This window comes from Molossus molossus, unplaced genomic scaffold, assembly GCF_014108415.1.
Source record: "Molossus molossus isolate mMolMol1 unplaced genomic scaffold, mMolMol1.p scaffold_m16_p_6, whole genome shotgun sequence".
Lineage (NCBI taxonomy): Eukaryota > Metazoa > Chordata > Mammalia > Chiroptera > Molossidae > Molossus > Molossus molossus.
The window spans coordinates 56788162-56807054 of record NW_023425399.1 but is presented as its reverse complement, the minus strand read 5'-3'; the positions used below and the strand labels follow the sequence as shown (position 1 = coordinate 56807054).

Sequence of the window (18893 nt, the reverse complement as noted above, 5' to 3'; positions counted from 1 at the left end):
CCTTCAAGGGTGACAGTGGAAAAGCCATAGGCATTTGGATCACAGGAATAAGGATTTAAAAACCTAGAATTCCTGAAGATATGAGATGATGACTCTTAGATTGTCTCCAGAGCTGGGATGCCCCTGCAAGGAGCAGAGAAAGGAAGGGTGGAGAAGAGTAGGCAGTTTTCTCAGATGAGGGCAGGCCATGGCCTGAGGTCTATGTAGGAAGAAGCTGAGAAGGGGATTTGGCAACCTCCCCTGGCTCCCCTAATCCTTAATCCTTCTCTTGCTGCCACTGCCACCTAGACTCCGGGAAGAGAAAGCCAAGATGCAGAAGCAGCTGCAAGAGGAGCGTCTGCAACGGGCCCAAGCCCGGGCCCAGGCTGAGATCAAGAAGAAGGTGGGCAGGGCTGCCCTGGGGAACTACGGCTAGGGAAGGGTTCCACAACCAAGCACACTGGGGCTGGGAAAAACAAAAGGCCTACAGCTGAGTCTGTTTCACCAAATCCTTTGCAAATGCTATTGGAGGGGTCCTGGGGCCATAAGAGCAAGGCCAGAATACAGCAGGGTCTCCCATTCCTGGGCCTACTGCTGGTCAAGGTTGCCCTCCCCTTCCTCCAGAAGCCCTCCCCTGGGACTGCCAGCTCCTCTGTACACATTCCTTGTCAGTGACTGGCCTGGTCATGCCTTCCCATACCTGCCCAGGTGCAGGCCCTCAGCTCAGAGAGAACATGAACAACTCAGCTACCCACAGTCCCACTACACAACCTATGCCTCAGGCCAAGCTCATCACCTGTCACAAAGGTCCCCCTGATTGCTGTGTCCCCAAGGCCTCTACCTCACAGTGAATGGACAGGATCAGCCAGTTGCCTCTGGCCCTGGCAACAGGAGGCATGGTTTCTAATGCAGGCCCAAGCCTGAACATGGCCTGTAACGGACAAAGGCAGATGGGCTTTCCCTGGAATAGACCAGCACTCTCCACTCTGTCCCGTGGGAAATGATGGACACTGAAGGGTCACCATCGCAAACCCCACAGCAAGAGATGGGTTCTTTGTGTTTAGCCTGGTATTTCCCATCTGTGTTTCCAGGTATTCCCTCTGACCACCCACACACTTCTAAGGGCTGGCACCCCAGGGCATAGGCTTTAGCGCTGGACAGACATTTCTGAGTTGGCGCAGCAACTCCAGCCCTCAGCCTGCAGCTGACCAGAAGTGACCAGAGGCTGGGACCGTCCACAGGGCTCTACAGTCCCAGCTCTCCAGCCTCTTGGCAGAGGTGTGGCCTCTCAGCATCTAGGCAGAACCTCTGGTACACTGAGGCCACAAGCAGTGGGTTACTGTCTGCTTCCTCTGCAGAGAGGCAGAAGGTTGGTGTTCCGTTCCCGACCCCCGGCCCTGAAAACCAAGGAGGAGCCTGAGAACGAGCTGCTGGACAAGGAAAAGGAGGAGCAACTGTTCTTCTTCACCTAGCCTTCACAGGTGCTGGTCTGGGTGACGGCACAGGAAAGACAGAAGCAGGAAGCAAACAGGGCTACTCCTCATGGTCTCCTGCTATATCCTTACTTATGTGAAATAAACTCCATGACTCTTTGGTGTCTAAGGACTTTTTAAGGAGGTAATCCATATTTCCAAATGCCAACACTCATCTTTAATCATTTAACCCTAAGCAAATGTTTGAGGGAAGGAGCCCATCTTGGCTCCCATCTAAAACAATGGCTTTAAGAGACAAAAGCCAATTCCACACTGGGGTGTAGTGTGGGGCTAGCCCCAATACAAAGAAGTAAGCAGCAAGCTGGGTAGATGGAATGGTTGTCACTACTCACTGAAAGAAAGTGATTTCAACACTAGACACACAATTCCTTAAATTAAGTCAAGAGAAACCTCAGTGCGAAACTAGACAAAAACTTTTATTATTCATTTGGACTAGGGGTTGGGTCCATTGCCAACAGGGAACCTCAGTGCCCAGAAAACTGACATCCAGTACCAATCACTTTATAGTAAACATTCACTGGGGGACATGTGGGAGAAAGGTCCAGCAATATGTCTTCCTTCAGGAGGCCAGTGCAGTGTGGCCACTCTGGCAGACAGGCCTAGCTCCTTGGAGAGGGAGGGGATTTCTGGAGGACCTGGAGGCTGAGGTGCCAGATGGGCACAGAACTTTAGTTTATCACACAGCACAGAGTTCTGCATGAGCCATTTATAAATGAGGCCCAAACTCTTCGGGTGGAGAAGCACTGAGCAGGAGCAGATGGCACCTCAGAACAGGACAGAGAGAGGAATTGGTTGAATGCTGGGTCACTCCTAAAGGCCCAAGTCTAAAAACCCAAGAAACAAAGAAACACAGAATGGGCAGAGTTTGAATGATTCCAAGTCTCAGAACCAAAATAGCATCTTAATAAACACACACTTCAAAAGGCATAAGACACACAGCATTTCTGAGTGATTGTGTCCAGTCCACTACCAATTAACAAATAAATATGTTCAAGATTATTAACTCATCTCCTTTTGCAAAACAGAAGTTACTCTGTAAAAAATGTGGTGACATAATATGCACATCTTAAACCTCAACAAAGACATATACAAGCCATCATTACTGTCCTACACATAGTCTATAGTATTTAGAACATTACTTTATAAACCACTGTCAAATTACTATTAAACATTAGTACCCAAATACAGAATTTGGAAAAATTATTTTCAATGTTTTAATTCTATTATCCCCAAACTATGAGCTCAAAATTTGGTCTACACAGAGGGCTCCCGAACAGGGCCCCCAATAAGCCCACTTCACCCTCAGTATTTTCTGCTCACACCAGCAGCCACCTGGTCTGCCAGAACATAAATTAGAATTTGGCTTCTTGTGACAAGCCCACTTCTGGCCCCACAATGTGACAAAATCAACACCACTACGAACACCATTCAAGGGGTTAGGAAACAGCCTGTTACATAGCTTTCAGAAAGGGAAAACAGTTTTTAGATCTCTCAGGGCAAATGCTGAAACACCAAAGCTGAAAGACATCATCTGATTTTACTACAGATAAAAGTTGTATTTGACTAGGAAACCTGTACTCTATTTCTTGCACAAGTTTATTCTCTCTCTCTCTCTCTCTCTCATTAGCTATTTATTTATTATTAATCCTCACCCAAGGATATTTTTCCATTGATTCTTTTTTTTTTATTCTTTTTTTTTTGAGACAGACTGAAAAGGAAGGAGGTAGGGAGAGGTAGGAGTGACAGAGAAATATCGATTTGAGAGAGACACATCCATTGGTTGCCTCCCCCACAACCCTGACTGGGGCCGGGGATGAAGCCTGCAGGCCGACACCAGCCAGAACACAAATCTGTTTTTTAAAATGAAACTGATGCTCCATGACTCATATCGAATGGGACAAGGGATGTGCATACATAGGCACAAGTACAGAAGAGGGGTGTGCTTTGCTAGGAAGGCAATCCTTGCCTCACTGAAACACTTTGCTTAAACAAGGTCGTTTTAAATAATATAGCCCCTAACTAGTTCCTGATAGAATGTAAGAAAAACATTTTCAATAAGTGTACTCAAAAGTCTCTGAAGAACTAGGCTGGCCTTCTGAGCAGACACCAAGTGGGTTCTCACCCAGGCCTGCAAGACCATGTAACAGTCTCATGGGGACAGATTGGAGGCGCCGCCCTTGGGTCCCCTAGGTAGAGGGCTGCTTTCACTGTAGGTCCTTTGGGTTGATAGTGCTGCCTGTGCAGTGCGTGTCCTCAGGCCCAGCAGCCCCTCCAGCTGCAGGAAGCACCTCCTGCAAAATCAAGCAGAGTAATGAGGGGGGCAGAGTAGGGGGCTGAGGCGGTGCAGGACCACCTCCTAGGAAGCAGCCTTACAGCCGCTCACCAACTAGCAGCCTAACCTGTGGGGCCAGCCAGTTGGGTGCTTCTGACTTTTCTCAGTTAAAAATAACTTGTTTTCCCATTATTTTAAACATATGTGCCTTGAAAAAAAAAAGTAAATATAATAAATATAAAAAAAAAAAAATCAATACTGTGTTATAGGTTTCCTCAAAAATAAGACTGTCCTTGTTTAACTTGTAACCCCTTTCCCTCACTTTGTGTGTGGGAAGCATCTTTCCCAGTTACTAGGCATCATCACTGGCTGACCAGGCCTCTAGCTGCACCATCATCACCCGTCTCATCCACCTCTTCCTGCTAGAGAAAGTTCCTACATCATTAGATTTGAGATTATGATGACCAGCTTTTGGCTATTTGTATCCTACATGATTTCTTTAGGAGTGGTCTCATGAGTAGGAACACCAGGCAGAATGTATTAAACACTAATAAGGGTTTCTGGCTACATGGTACCAAACCACCCTCCAATTTACCCCCACTCCAGCAGTCTGGGAGCTACTACCTCCACCCCCACCTTGTACCAGAACTTTATTCAATATTTACTTTTCACATTAAGGAAAATGTTTAATGGCCCAATTTTAATACAAGAAAACTAAAATTACTATTTGTATGTATTGAAAAATACATATTTAAGCCTGTTAGAAATTTAATAAGCTACTTTCACTATTTTACATCAAAATCTGAATTATTGCTATCCATACCCATCTACAGTAAGTTTAACCACTTACTTAAGCAAACTATTTAATTTGTCTGGGTCTGTTTTTCACAGGTTAAAAACTAACTTCCCACAGAAGAAAGTGACTAGAATTTCTCTATATAAAATATTTTTTAAAGAGTATTTTCACCTTATTTACAAGTAGGAGCTACAATGACAGCAAATTTGAGCTTTAGTCTTAGCTTTTATTTCATGGCCATTCCCCCACCTTTTCTAGAAAGTGGCAAACATCCCGGCAATCAACCCAATGAATCTCCGCCCAAGGCCTACCTCAGTGACCAGCCTCAGAAGCTGGACGCTTCATGACAGCCTTACTAACAAACCCAAAGAACTGTAAGGCATCAGACCTGGAGGACAAAGACAGGCAAACCAATGGCAAACAGGGGGTGGGAGATGGAAGGCTGCGGGCTGAGCACACACGGCAAGACTCCTTCACCTGAGGGGTTGTCCTGGGGAGGCAACAGCACACATTTTATTAACCAGCATGACGGCATTCCTTACCTCAGCCTGAGGAGGTCTGTCAATGTGATATGCAGAACTGGTCCCACCCATTGTATTCCAGGCAAGGCACCACCTGGACCCAAGTGAGGCCTGAGGACCCAGCAGTAATTGGCATCAGGGGCTGGGAGCTGCTTGCTCCTCTTTCTGGTCCTCATTCTCTCACCCTGATCCCAGTGGACTAAGCTGGGCCTAAACTACCTGCCATCTGGCTGCTCCTTCCTCCCAAGCCCTTCTTCTGGAACTTTCCCATATGCTCCTACACTCAAATACCTCTCCTCAGTCCAAGTGCCAATTTCTCTCCTGTGGGTTGTTCTTGAACTTGGATGGAGGCTCCTCGCATCCCTCCCCAAGTGTCCTCACTGCTCTCCAGCAGCCTTCTCTGACCACACAGGTAGGCTCATCTCTGCCCTGAATCCAGCTTTCAGTCAAGCTGGGACTAGAGAGATGAAAGGTCTTTCCAAGAGGAGGCTACCAGGCCTCTAGTCGTCCAATTTGGAAAAGGGTCACTGTTTAACATTTCACCTGTTTTTCATCTGCGTGTCCAACCCATGGGCACCCACAGCCCCCACCACTCAAATCCAGGTGCCACCGTCACCATCAGCATTTCTGTGTCAAGCCCCGAGCATTATCATTTCCATTTTATATATGATAAAATGGAGGTCCCGAAGTGCTTCAGTAACTTGCCCAAGACTATGAAAGATTAAAACCCAGGTTTCTCTACCTCAAAGCTGACATCTTTAACTGGGTGTTTCTTAGAAAATAAGCCACTACTTATTTTCCAGCTAGCTCCTGTTTTGCCAGTGGTACCAGCTTCCCTGCACTCTCCATTTCAGAACCTTCAGTCCTTCCTTTCACTTCTGACCTGCTGTCTTCGGCATGTTCAGAAGGTTTGGGCTGCAACCCACCCTATCTCCACCACCTCTATCTTGGGGGAAATCTTTCATTTCTCTTCAGATAAGTTCTGCCCTCACAAAATCCTCACATCAGCTTCTGGTTTGCTACAACAGCATGGTGGTTCACTGGGCCTGTCTTCCCGGCACTCCCTGGGCTCTGCCCAGGCCATTCCTACCTCTCTTTCCCATATCTGAACCCTACAAACTCTTCACAGCCAATGTGGTCCTATCTGCTTTGTGAGCCTCTCCCAGGACTACAGACCCCACAGACAGGACTACCCTCCTACCTCTTTCAGATCAGCTCAAGACTTGGATGTTCTATGACATCTCTAATTGTACCTCCCTGGCCACATGGTGCTCTTTGGCCCCAGAGTACTCAGGACACAGAAGATTACTCAGGGAAGAGGTAGCATGTAATTGGCTCCAGTCAAAGGGGCGTATTCTCAGTTTTTAAATCTCTTCTACCCTAAAACCCAAATTACTTTACTTCCCTATTTTGGTTCCTCAAAAATGAGACTGAAAATAAAGGTATACACAGAGGTATGGAGACACATGTGTCCAGTGAGCGTTCACGGACTGGCTGCCAGCTGCAGAGGTCTGCTGGGCCCTGGGCACAGTCTAAGAGGTGTCTGGCCTTGCTCTTGAGGGGCTCAGTTTGGTAAAGAAGAAAACAGGGAAAATAAAAAAATAAAAAGCTAGCACCTTTAATAAGTAAAGGTTACATCCTCTGGTGTGCTACCAGCAATCCTCAGAGATGGGGGTGACCAAAGCTGCCTGAGGAAGCCCCTTCAACCCTGTAAAAGAGAAGTAGGGTCTGGGAGGGGCAGATGGTGTGAGAGCCAGGTGCCACAAAGCATCCACAGGAGTGCAGTGCCTGTCTGTGGCCAGCCTCAGGTAGCCCGAGCAGCTGCATGACAGCTAGAAGGGGCCTTGAAATGGAACAGACACATGTATACACCTCACAAGACTCCCAGCGAGGTACAGAAGACAGACCACATGGGGAAGAGGGAGACCAGATATACAAAGTGAGTTCTGACACTGATGAGTCCATCTTAATGAGGATAAAAGCTTGAACGAATGGACCAGTGTGGATGGGACAAAAGGAAAAGCTGGGGTTATGGAGAGATCATTCAGGATATAAAGCAGGACTTGAAATGATGGTGGAAAAGCCATTCACTGAGGAAGGCGCACTCAAGAGACATGAGACCTGAGGCCTTGCCCACAGCTCTCACCTGGACATCTCTGTGGCCTGTCTCCTCCCAGCTCATGATTCTTTCTCTGGACCGCATGCCGACGCTCTAACCGCTAAGCCAAACCGGCCAGGGCCCAGCTCATGACTCTTACCTGCAGTAATTGGACCTGAACACACTGTACCCCAGCTTCTGGAGCTGGTCTTGGCAGAGCTCCACCAGGCACCACAAGGTTCCCACACAACCAACTGCTCTGGCTTGCATACAAGTGAGTAGGACTGACTTTGCCACCTTTCATTTTTCTCTGAGTAGACCCTGAGGCTCCTAAAATGAAACAAACCAACAATACACTGTACATTGTGCTGCTGTTCAGATCCCTGCCTTCAGAGGCCACAATCTGAAGGAGACAGCCTTCCCATTACCTGTCACTGCACAGCCCTACAAAATTAAAATTACTGAACAGGGATTGTCACGAGGTAAGAGGTGAAGAAAATAGAAAGATTAACAAACATCAAATGTATCTTTTGGACAGACAACTATCAGATCCTAGTTGCCCATTTTTTGAAGGAAGAGACTCTTCCTTACCCTCTAACTTCAACAGCTCTAGGCATGCAGGAGATCTCTGAGACCACTGAGCAAAACTAATCACTTGAAGCAGCAGAATCATAGAAAAGGAAGAGAAAAGAGAACAGGTCATTGCATTTATTCTTGGGCACCTCGGCACATGCTAAATGGCTGCCATATCGTTCAGGCTATTTCTGTCCAGCTTCCTTTACAAAAATCATCACTTCACTGGTTTTAGAAAGACAGGCTTTAAAAAAAATTAAGTACAAAGAACAAAAAATCCTGACACTAAGAAAGGGTTTTTCTGATACTCACATGATTTGTGAGCAGCAGGAAATCCCAGGGGCAGAAACCAATGGCCTAGATTCAAAGCCTGGCTCCACAATTGAACAAGCAACCTAAACTCTAGCCTCAGGGTTCTCTACCTGTAAAATGGGACTAATAGTCCCTACCTCAAAGTTTGGGGAGGACTAAACAAGTAAATATGTGATAAACCCTACCGATGACTCCCTATACAATATATTTCCATTCAGAACATCTGAACATTCACCATTAAAAAAAAATCTCTGCACAAAAAAGGGCAAGCTAGCAACAGTGCCTTGTGGCAGTTTTGATGCCCGCATTAATCTACACAAGATGGATGCTTCCCTAAAACCAGCATTCTGAAGTGTCCTGGGTTTGGTGCTCTGGAAAATTATTCTGTGTGTGTGTGTGTGTGTATGTGTGTGTGTCTGTATGTGTGTATTATTGACATTAGAGCAAGACAAAAGAACAGGGAGAGATAGAAACACTGATGAGAGAAACATTGATTGCCTGCTTCCTGCACGTCCCACACTGGGGATTGAACTCACAACCCAGGCATGTGCCCTGACTGGGAATCAAACTGACAACCTCTTTGTGCATGGGACAATGATCAACCAACTGAGACACACTGGCCAGAGCTACTCTGTTTATTCTTATACACACCCTATGTCATGCACCCTGGTAAAAGTCTGGATGAGGGATATGACTAATTTTTTGGAAAGCAAAAGGGCAATTATAAAAGGTAAAGTGGACAGGAGAACCTGCAGAACTCCTGGGCTCAAACACATTTCAATTTTAGGTACAATTACACATGGAAGGTGATGATCTAAAAGCGGACTTCTTTAAAACTATCCATGCCTGCCTCCCCCATGAAAGTCTTCCCATATATCCAAGGTCCTGGAAACCAGGTGAACAGTGCCCCATTAGCACCCGTGAGAGGCTGCAAGGGAAGAAGACAGTGCAAGGAGAGGGAGTACCTGACCCCCACAGCATGCCAAGTGTCTATCTTCCCAGAAGGCAGCCTCTAGTCTCCCTGCTCAAGAAAAAAGAACACCTTTACCTGTTGGAGTCATCAAGGCAGAGTATTTTGTTACATGATCACATGTATCCCTTGCCATCTGGAATTACGTCATCAACATTTAAGATGACCAAAAAGTAATTATAGACTCCCTGAGTTAGTTAAGCAAGCCCATCTACCTATGGGTGCTTAAAGACATGCTAAAGCAAATGAGAGGTCTCTAGATAAAAATCCACTATGACAACACAACAGTCTTCAGTAGTAAAAGATGCAATGGCACTAAATGCAACATGACCAAGTTGATTAATAAACCAATCAAAAGACAAATGAAATATGCCTTTTTTTTCTTATGGTGGAACTTCCCAGTTACAGAGCAAGGTGTTTTTCACACTGAAATAAACCTTTCTTAATATTCTCAACCTTCATCCAAACGCTGGTTTGTGCTAGGTAAGTTTAAACAATAGGGAAAGAAGTGTAAAACCAACCAGCAAGGAAGTTACTGGTAAATAGATCTAAAAAGTGAGCTGGAGTATGCAGCCAAGTGACCCTGAGCTCCCACTGACTCCAGGAATGGCAGTACAACAGGATATCACAGGTCTCATAGAGCCACTATGAGAATTAAGTAAGGTCAGCAGCACAGAGCCTGGCTCAGACAAAGCACTGCATAAACAACAGCCCTATCACTGTGGAGACCACCTGAAGATGCCCCTATGCTGATAACTACAAAAGAATTCAGTGCCAAGCCAACACAAGTACCCATTATCCTCACTCCTGGGGAGAGATGTGCACTGAAGATGATTTGGGCACGTGGACCCTCTATTCCTCACACCACTGGCTCAGAAACCTCACTTTGCCCCACCTGGTATTTTGGGGGGTAGTCCTGATAACTTTGGGGTTACGTGAGCTTTCTCTACGGGGGTTCTTCACTGAACCACAGAACACAACAAACTACTAGAGTAACTATTTTCCCAATTCTCCTAAGGATGGGAGATTGACTCATTATATATCATGGATGGTGGAGGGTACTGAGGTTTAATTCTCTCACAGTTCCTGATGTGTTTAGTCCTACACAGCTATTAAAAAGATGTACTCTAGAGAGATCCAAGATGGCGGCAGAGTAGGTAGAAACCACACTAACCTCCTCCCAGAAGAAGCGGGAATTTCAATTAAATTACAGAACAATCATCCTGAATAACCAACTGAAGACTAGCTGAAGAGAAGCCTCATAACCAAGGATTTACAAAAGAAGCCACATTGAAACTGGTAGGAAGGATGGAGATGCACTTGTGGTGGTTGAGGTTCAGAGGAATATCTCACCAGAACAGGGTTCTCCCGGGAAGTGCAGGGTCTAAATCCCAAGCCAGTCTCCCGAGCCCAGAGCACCAAACCAGGAAGAGGGACCAACATAACATCTGGCTGTGAAAAGCAGTGGCGTTTCTGTCTGCTAGAGAAAAATGACTAGAGACATAGACATCTTCTTAAAGAGGCAACATATATGATTTCATTTTCAGCCACTCACCCTGAGCTCTGACAAGAGGGAGGAAAGAGCAGACTAGAGACACATGAGGAAAGTCTGGGGTTTGTGGCTCTGGAGAGAGAGCTGAGCCACCAGCCACCAGGTTCCTTGTGCTGAGTCATTCTCCCATACCACAGATGCCATTCTTCTAGGGTGGAGCACTCACTCCCCTCCATGTGGCATCAGCCTGGGGGAAAGCAACTGCCCTACTTTCTGGACTCTCCATCCCTCACTCTGCAGAGCTTACACCCTAATGAGGAGCACAGCCAGAGTCTAACAGTAACAGCCCAACAGGCAGCCAGTAGGTGAAGGCAGACCTCTGGTGCTTTGAAACTTTTGCTAACCTGCCCTCAGGCCTAGTGCTGGTAAAAGCAGGCCTTGGTGCACAGCTTGGTCCTTTCTGTGCACACCCAAGCTCAGAAGAGCCAGCTACAAACTGTGGATTGTGGAAAGATCCAAACTAGTTGTCCAAAGCTAATCACAGGCAGTGTCTGACACTGGCCTATACCAAAGTCCTGCCCAAGAGGCTCAGAACCAACACAGCCAGAGGCCAGCTTCATACAACAACAGAGCAGAATCCAATAAGCTTCACAAGCAGCATATACACAAGGAGATCTTGGCAGGCACTAAATCCTGCTGAGGTGAATTCCGCTTCATACAATCAGCACCTGCACAGCAGTTCACATACCATGGCTGGTGTTGAACATCACTGTCAGTCAGTCTGAGGGTTGATCCCTGGCACAAACAGGCCAATAGCAATCAAGACTCAATTACAATTGAAGGGACATACACAAGAAACATTCCTAGAGAACTTGGCTCAGATGACCAAGGAGATTGCAACACTGGGTCCTACCAAACACTTACTACATAAGGCCACCACATAAAGACTAAAAGTCGTAACAGATCTACCTAATACATAGAAACAAACCCAAAGAGGCAGCAAAATGGAGAGACAAAGAAACAGGCCCCAAATGAAAGAACAAGAGAATTCTCCAGAAAATGAGCTAAATGGAGGGACGCAATTTAGCAGAAACAGAGTTCAAAGTAACAGTTATAAGGATGCTCAACAGCCTGAAACATGACATAGAAACCATAAAAAAGGACCAGTCAGAAATGAAAAATACAGTATCTGAAATAAAGAATACACTGGAAGGAATAAACAGCGGTTTGGATAAAGCAGAGGCTCAAACCAACAATTTGGAGGACAAGGTAGAAAAAAAAACACCCAATCAGAGCAGCAAAAAGAAAAAGGAATTAAAAAGAATGACAATAGTTTAAGGGGCCTTTGGGACAATATGAAGTGTAACAACATCCTCATCATAGGGTTATCAGAAGGAGAAGAGGGAGAATAAGGGACTGAGAAACTATTTGAAGAAATGATGACTGAAAACTTACCTTACCTGGGGGAAAGAGAAAGACATATAAGTCCAGGAAGAACAGAGTGTCCCAAATAAGATGGACCCAGACAGGCCCACACCAAGACACATCATAATTAAAACATCAAAGATTAAAGGCAAAGAGAAAATCTTAAAAGTCACAAGAGAAAAGCAGTTAGTTACCTACAAGGGAGCTCCCACAAGACTTTTAGCTGATTTCTCAACAGAAACATGTTAAGCTAGAAGGGAATGACATGAAATATTCAAAATAATGAAAAGCAAGGACCTACAACCAAGAATACTTTACCTAGCAAGGCTACTTTTAAAAATGAAAGTGAAATAAAGAGCTCCCCAGACAACAAAAGGCTAACAGAGTTTGTTAACCACCAAGCCAGCATTATAAGAAATGTTAAAGGGCTTGTTTTAAGAAGAGAAGAGGAAGAAAAACAAAAACAAAAAAACCTAGGAACACAGTTAAAAAAATTAAATGGCAATAAATACATACCTATCAATAATCACTTTGAATGTAAATGGCTTAAATGTGCCAATCAAAAGACACAGGGTAGCTAAATGGACAAGAAAAGAAGACCCATATGCATGCTGCTTACAAGAGGCCCACCTCAAAACAAAAGATACACACAGACTAAAAGTAAAGGAATGAAAAAAGATATTTTACGCAAATGGCAAAAAAAAAAAGTTGAAGTAGCAATATAAATATATGAGAAAATAGACTTTAAAACAAAGGTTATAGTAGGAAACAAAGGAGGACACTACATAATGATAAAAGGAGCAATCCAAAAACAGAATATAACCCTTGTAAACATGTATGCACCCAACATAGAAGCACCTAAATATGTAAAGCAAATCTTGATGGACATAAAGAAAGAGACTGACAGTAATACAGTCATAGTAGGGGATTTTAGCACTCCATTGACATCAAGGGCTAGATCTTCCAGACAGAAAATCAACAAGAAAACAGAGTCCTTAAATGACACACTAGATAAGACGGATTTAATAGATATCTTCAGAGCATTTCACTCCAAAGCAGCAGTTTTCAAGTGCAAATGGAACATTTTCTATAATAGACTACATGTTAGGACACAAAACAAGACTCAATAGATTTAAGAAGACTGATATCATATCAGTAATCTTCTGGACCATAAAACTGGAAATCAATCACAAGAAAACTAAAAAATACACAAAAACAGGGAGGCTAAACAATGAATGGGTTAAAAATGAGATAAAGGAATAAATAAAAAGACAGGAAAAAATGGCGGCGGAGTGAACAGAAGCTACACAGACCATCTCCCAGAACCAAACTGGAATTACAACTATAACACAGACAAATTGACGGGAAAAAGCAACAGAAAAGCAGTCTGGAGGACCATATAACGAGGGACACTGACTCCATCCCGGTAGGCTTGCGAAGACGCCAGACGGGGGCTGGGAGCCCATGGTGGGCAGCTCGGCAGCGGCCTTAGCTGGGAGCAGCGCCCTCGGGTTACACTCCCAGGCGGCTCCACAGCGCAGAGCTGTGACAGAGACTGAAACAGCCACAGCCACTTACCTTTGGCTCCGGCAGAGGGAGGGCACACTGGACTGGATCTGTGTCGGGACACTCAGGATCTGGAGGGCGCTCAGAGCTTTGGCTGAGTGCAGCCACTCAGGACAGTGGCCACACTGCTCCTTCCCAGGGCTCTGAGAGAGGCGGCAGCCCCTCCCTCGGAGATCCAACTCCACCCTGTGGGCCACTGAAGTGCTAACTGAGGCTCACTAACGACCAGCATCTGCCCCACCCTTGGGAAATCCCCTTGTGCTAAGCACCTTAGCTTTTCAATCAACTGACAACCCAAAACGCATAAAGTAACCTAGACTGCTAGCCTCCAGGCAAAAAGCTAGAGGATAACAGTACCTTTCCTGGGCTAGCAACTTTAACCAGGAAAGTAAGACTTGACAGTGGTGTTCAACGTGGGTCCTCCCTCGCTCATCTAAACACAGGAGAGGGAGCCACAAACAGCAGAACACCAACACCCACAGGGAAAACTTGACAGGCTCCAAAGCCCACAGTGATAGCCAAAATGGTGAAACACAGAAACAGAAGTCAAATGAAAGAGCAAGAGACCTCCACCAAAGATGAGATCAATGTGGAGCAATTAGGCATGTTAACAGAGCTAGAATTCAGAGCCATGATCTTGAGGAAGCTGAACAGCATGAGTAAGGACATAGAGACACTGAAAATAAGCCAATTAGAAATTAAAAACCAACAAGAAGAGATAAAAAAATGATATATCAGAAATGAAAAACACATTGGAAGGTTTAAAAAGCAGAGTAGAGGAAGCTGAGGACAGGATCAGGGAATTAGAAGACAGGGTAGAAAAAAATCAACCAATGAGAAAAACAAAAGGAAAAAACTATTAAAAAACAGGAAAACAGCCCTGGCCGGATTGGCTCAGCGGTTAGAGCGTCGGCCTGCGGTCCCGAGAGACCCGGGTTCGGTTCCCGCTAAGGGCATGTACCTCGGTTGCAGTTTGTCCCCGGCCCTGGTTGGTCATGCGAGTGGCAGCCACTCGATGTGTCCCTTTCACATAGATGTTTCTCTCTCTCTCTCTCCCTCCTGCTCTATCTGAACAAAGAATGAAAAAGTGTCCTCGGGTGAGGATCAAAAACAAAAACAAAAACAGGAAGACAGCTTAAGAGAACTATGGGACAACTGGAAACGAAATAATATTCGCATCATAGGAGTCCCCGAAGAAGAAGAAAATGAGCAAGGCATAGAGAATACAGTGATACCTCGGTTCTCGAACATAATTCGTTCCAGGAGGACGGTCGAGAACCAAATTGTTCGAGAACCGAAGCAATGAAACCCAATAGGAAATAATGGAAACTGGATTAATTCGTTCCAAGCCCCAGAAAATGCCTATTTACTGGCCTAATTTGTATATAATATGTAGAAAAACATAAGTCTCAACAAGAAATAAAAGTGTACAGTATGTCTAAGGGTTATATTCAGTGTAAAGCGTGACTCTCTCCACAAAGCGTGACTCTCTCCACAAAGCGTGACTCTCTCTCTGCACTCACACTGATGACGCAAGCAAGGCGCGCTGGGCCGAATGAACGCCATTCGGCTCAACTCGGCTCATCTCGGAAGTTCGAGTTCCAAATATTTGTTCGGATTCCAAGACAAAAGTTTCTCGAATCTCCTGGTCGAATACCGATTTGGTCGAAATCCGAGGCGTTCGAGAACCGAGGTATCACTGTATATTCAAAAAAAATAGTGACAGAAAACTTCCCTAATTTGGTGAAGGAAGAAGGCATTCAAGTTCAAGAAGCACAGAGAGTCCCAAGTAAGAAGAACCCAAACAGGCCCACACCAAGACACATAGTTATTAAAATGCCACAAATTAAAGACAAAGAGAGAATCCTAAATGCAGCAAGAGATAAGCAACAGGTTACCTACAAAGGGAACCCCATAAGGCTCTCAGCTGACATCTCACAAGAAAAACTACAGGCCAGAAGAGAATGGCATGAAGTAATCAAAGTCATGAAAAACAAGAATCTGAATCCAAGACTACTCTACCCAGCAAGGCTATCATTCAAAATAGAAGGTCAAATAAAGAGCTTCCCAGACAAAAAAAGGCTAAGGGAATACATTAGCACCAAACCAGCACTGCAAGAAATGTTAAAAGGACTGCTGTAATTAGCAGTAGAAACGGGAAGAAAAATAGAACCACACTAAACAAAAATGACAATAAATAAGTACATATCAATAATCACCTTAAACGTAAATGGATTGAATGCTCCCATAAAAAGACACAGAGTAGCTCATTGGATAAGAAAGCATGACTCATCTATATGTTGTTCACAAGAGACCCACCTCTCAACAAAAGATTCACATAGGCTGAAAGTGAAGGGATGGAAAAAAATTTTCCAAGCAAATGGAAAGCAAAAAAAAGCTGGGGTAGCAATTCTCATATTTGATGAAATAGATTTCAAAATGAAGACCATAACTAGAGACAAAGACGGCCACTACATAATATTGAAAGGATCTATCCAACAGGAACATATAACCTAGATAAACATATATGCACCCAATGTAGGAGCACCAAAATATATTAAAAATCTTCTGGAGGACTTCCAAGGAGAAATCGACAACAATACAATCATAGCAGGGGACTTCAACACCCCGTTGACAGCACTGGATAGATCCTCTAGGCAAAAAATTAGCAAGGAAACAGAGACTCTAAATGAAGCACTAGACCAAATGGATTTAATAGATATCTACAGAGAATTACACCCCAAAACTACAGAATACACATTCTTCTCAAGTGCACATGGGACATTCTCAAAGATAGACCACATGATAGGACACAAACTAAATCTCTACAAGTTCAAGAAGATTGAAATCATATCAAGCATCTTCTCAGATCACAATAGCATGAAACTAGAAATCAATTGCAACAAGAACATGCAACGACATTTTAACACAAGGAGGCTAAATAGCATGTTATTAAACAATGAATGGGTCACCGAGGAGATCAAGGAAGAAATTAAAAACTTCCTGGAAACCAATGAAAATTAACACACAACAACACAAAATCTATGGGATGCAGCGAAAGCAGTTCTGAGAGGGAAGTTCATAGCACTACAGGCCTACCTCAGAAAACAAGAAAAATTTATAATTGACTGTCTAACCTCACAACTTAAGGAATTAGAAAGCAAACAAAAAGAAAACCCCAGAGCAAGTAGAAGGAAGGAAATAGTAAAGATCAGAGCAGAAATAAATGACATAGAGACCAAAAAAACAATTCAAAGGATCAATGAAACAAAGAGCTGTTTTTTTGAAAAGATAAACAAGATTGATGGACCCTTAGCTAGACTCACCAAGAAACAAAGAGAGAGAACCCAAATACACAAAATCAGAAATGAAAGAGGAGAAGTAACAACCAACACCACGGAAATACAAAAGATCGTTAACAACTACTATAAACAACTATATGGCAACAAATTCGACAATCTAAGCGAAATGGACAAATTTCTAGAAACACAGTCTCCCAAAACTATTCCCGGAAGAGATAGAAAACTTGAACAGACTGATAACAAGGTAGGAAATTGAAGAGGTAATCAAGATTCTCCCAGCAAACAAAAGCCCAGGCCCGGATGGCTTCACGGGGGAGTTTTACCGAACATTCAAAAAAGAACTAACAGCCATTCTCCTCAAACTATTTCAAAAAATTCAAGAAGAAGGAAGACTTCCAAACACGTTCTATGAGGCCAGCATAATTCTAATTCCAAAACCAGAAAAAGACACTACGAAGAAAGAAAACTACAGGCTAATATCCCTGATGAACATAGACGCCAAAATCCTGAACAAAATATTAGCAAATCGGATCCAGAAATACATCAAAATAATTATTCACCATGACCAAGTGGGATTCATTCCAGGGATGCAAGGCTGGTACAATATTCGCAAATCAATAAACGTGATACACCACATAAACAAAATGAAGAATAAAAACCACATGATCATATCAATAGATGCTGAAAAGCATTCGACAAAATCCAGCATCCATTTCTGATAAAAACGCTCAGCAATGTAGGAATAGAGGGATCATATCTCGACATAATAAAGGCCATATATGAAAGACCTATAGCCAACATCATACTCAATGGACAGAAACTAAAAACATTTCCATTAAGAACAGGAACGAGACAGGGATGTCCACTTTCGCCACTCTTATTTAACATTGTACTGGAAGTCTTAGCCACAGCAATCAGACATGAAGAAAAAATAAAAGGGATCCAAATTGGAAAGGAGGAAGTCAAATTGTCATTATTTGCAGATGACATGATATTATACATAGAAAACCCTAAAGACTCCATCAAAAATCTACTAGACTTAATAAATGAATTTGGCAAAGTAGCAGGATACAAAATTAACGTCAAGAAAACGACGGCATTCTTGTACACCAATGATGAACTCACAGAAAGAGAAACTGAAAAAACAATCCCATTTACCATCGCGCCAAAAAAATTACGATACCTAGGAATAAACTTAACCAAAGAAGTAAAGGACCTATTTGCAGAAAACTACAGGTCATTGAAAAAAGAAATAGAGGAAGATATAAAAAAGTGGAAGCACATACCCTGTTCATGGATTGGAAGAATTAACATCATTAAAATGTCCATACTACCCAAAGCAATCTATAGATTTAATGCAATCCCCATCAAAATACCAATGACATATTTCATAGAACTAGAACAAATACTTCAAAAGTTCATATGGAACCAAAAAAGACCCCGAATAGCCACAGCAATCTTGAAAAAGAAGAACAAAGTTGGAGGGATCACAATACCAGATATCAGGTTATACTACAAAGTGACTGTAACCAAAACAGCCTGGTACTGGCACAAGAACAGGCATATAGACCAGTGGAACAGAACTGAAAACCCAGAAATGGACCCAAGGCAATACGCTCAATTAATATTTGACAAAGGTGGCAAGAGCATACAGTGGAGTAAAGACAGCCTCTTTAATAAATGGTGTTGGGAAAATTGGACAGCTACATGCAAAAAAATGAAACTAGACCATCAACTTACACCATACACAAAAATAAACTCAAAATGGATAAAAGACTTAAATGTGACCCGTGAATCCAGAAAAATTCTAGAAGAAAATGTAGGCAACAAAATTTCGGACATCACACGGAGCAGAATTTTCACTGATACATCACCTAAGGCAACAGAAATAAAGGAGAAAATGAACACATGGGACTACATCAAGCTCAAAAGCTTCTGCACAGCAAAAGAAACAATCATCAAAATGGAAAGGCAACCCACTGTATGGGAGAACATCATTGCCAATGATGTATCAGATAAGGGGTTAATTTCCAATATATAGAGAGTGCTCATACAACTCCACAAAAGGAAGACAAAGAACCCAATTAAAAAATG

The 18893-nt window shown here is 43.6% G+C and overlaps 2 protein-coding genes across 5 annotated transcripts in view; one reads left to right on the top strand and one right to left on the bottom strand.

Annotated features, from left to right (window-relative positions):
* The window catches only part of CFAP100 (cilia and flagella associated protein 100), a 39462-nt gene extending 38011 nt beyond the window's left edge, over positions 1-1451 (top strand). The window contains exons 15-16 of the mRNA XM_036245941.1: positions 289-382; positions 1338-1451. Of these exons, the coding sequence (XP_036101834.1) occupies positions 289-382; positions 1338-1451 (208 nt within the window). The remainder of the gene's footprint in view (positions 1-288; positions 383-1337) is intronic.
* An 816-nt stretch (positions 1452-2267) lies between these two features.
* Positions 2268-18893, bottom strand: part of ZXDC (ZXD family zinc finger C) — a 62236-nt gene continuing 45610 nt past the window's right edge. The window contains exons 9-11 of one of the 4 annotated variants that reach the window (XM_036244254.1): positions 7320-7489; positions 4929-5030; positions 3613-3763 (exon numbers count right to left, since the gene is read on the bottom strand). In XM_036244254.1, the coding sequence (XP_036100147.1) occupies positions 3677-3763; positions 4929-5030; positions 7320-7489 (359 nt within the window). In that variant the 3' untranslated portion in view covers positions 3613-3676. Of the gene's footprint in view, positions 2297-3612; positions 3764-4928; positions 5031-6748; positions 6770-7319; positions 7490-18893 lie in introns of those variants that run through there. The other 3 variants (XM_036244255.1, XM_036244260.1, XM_036244258.1) reach the window with 3 other exon arrangements.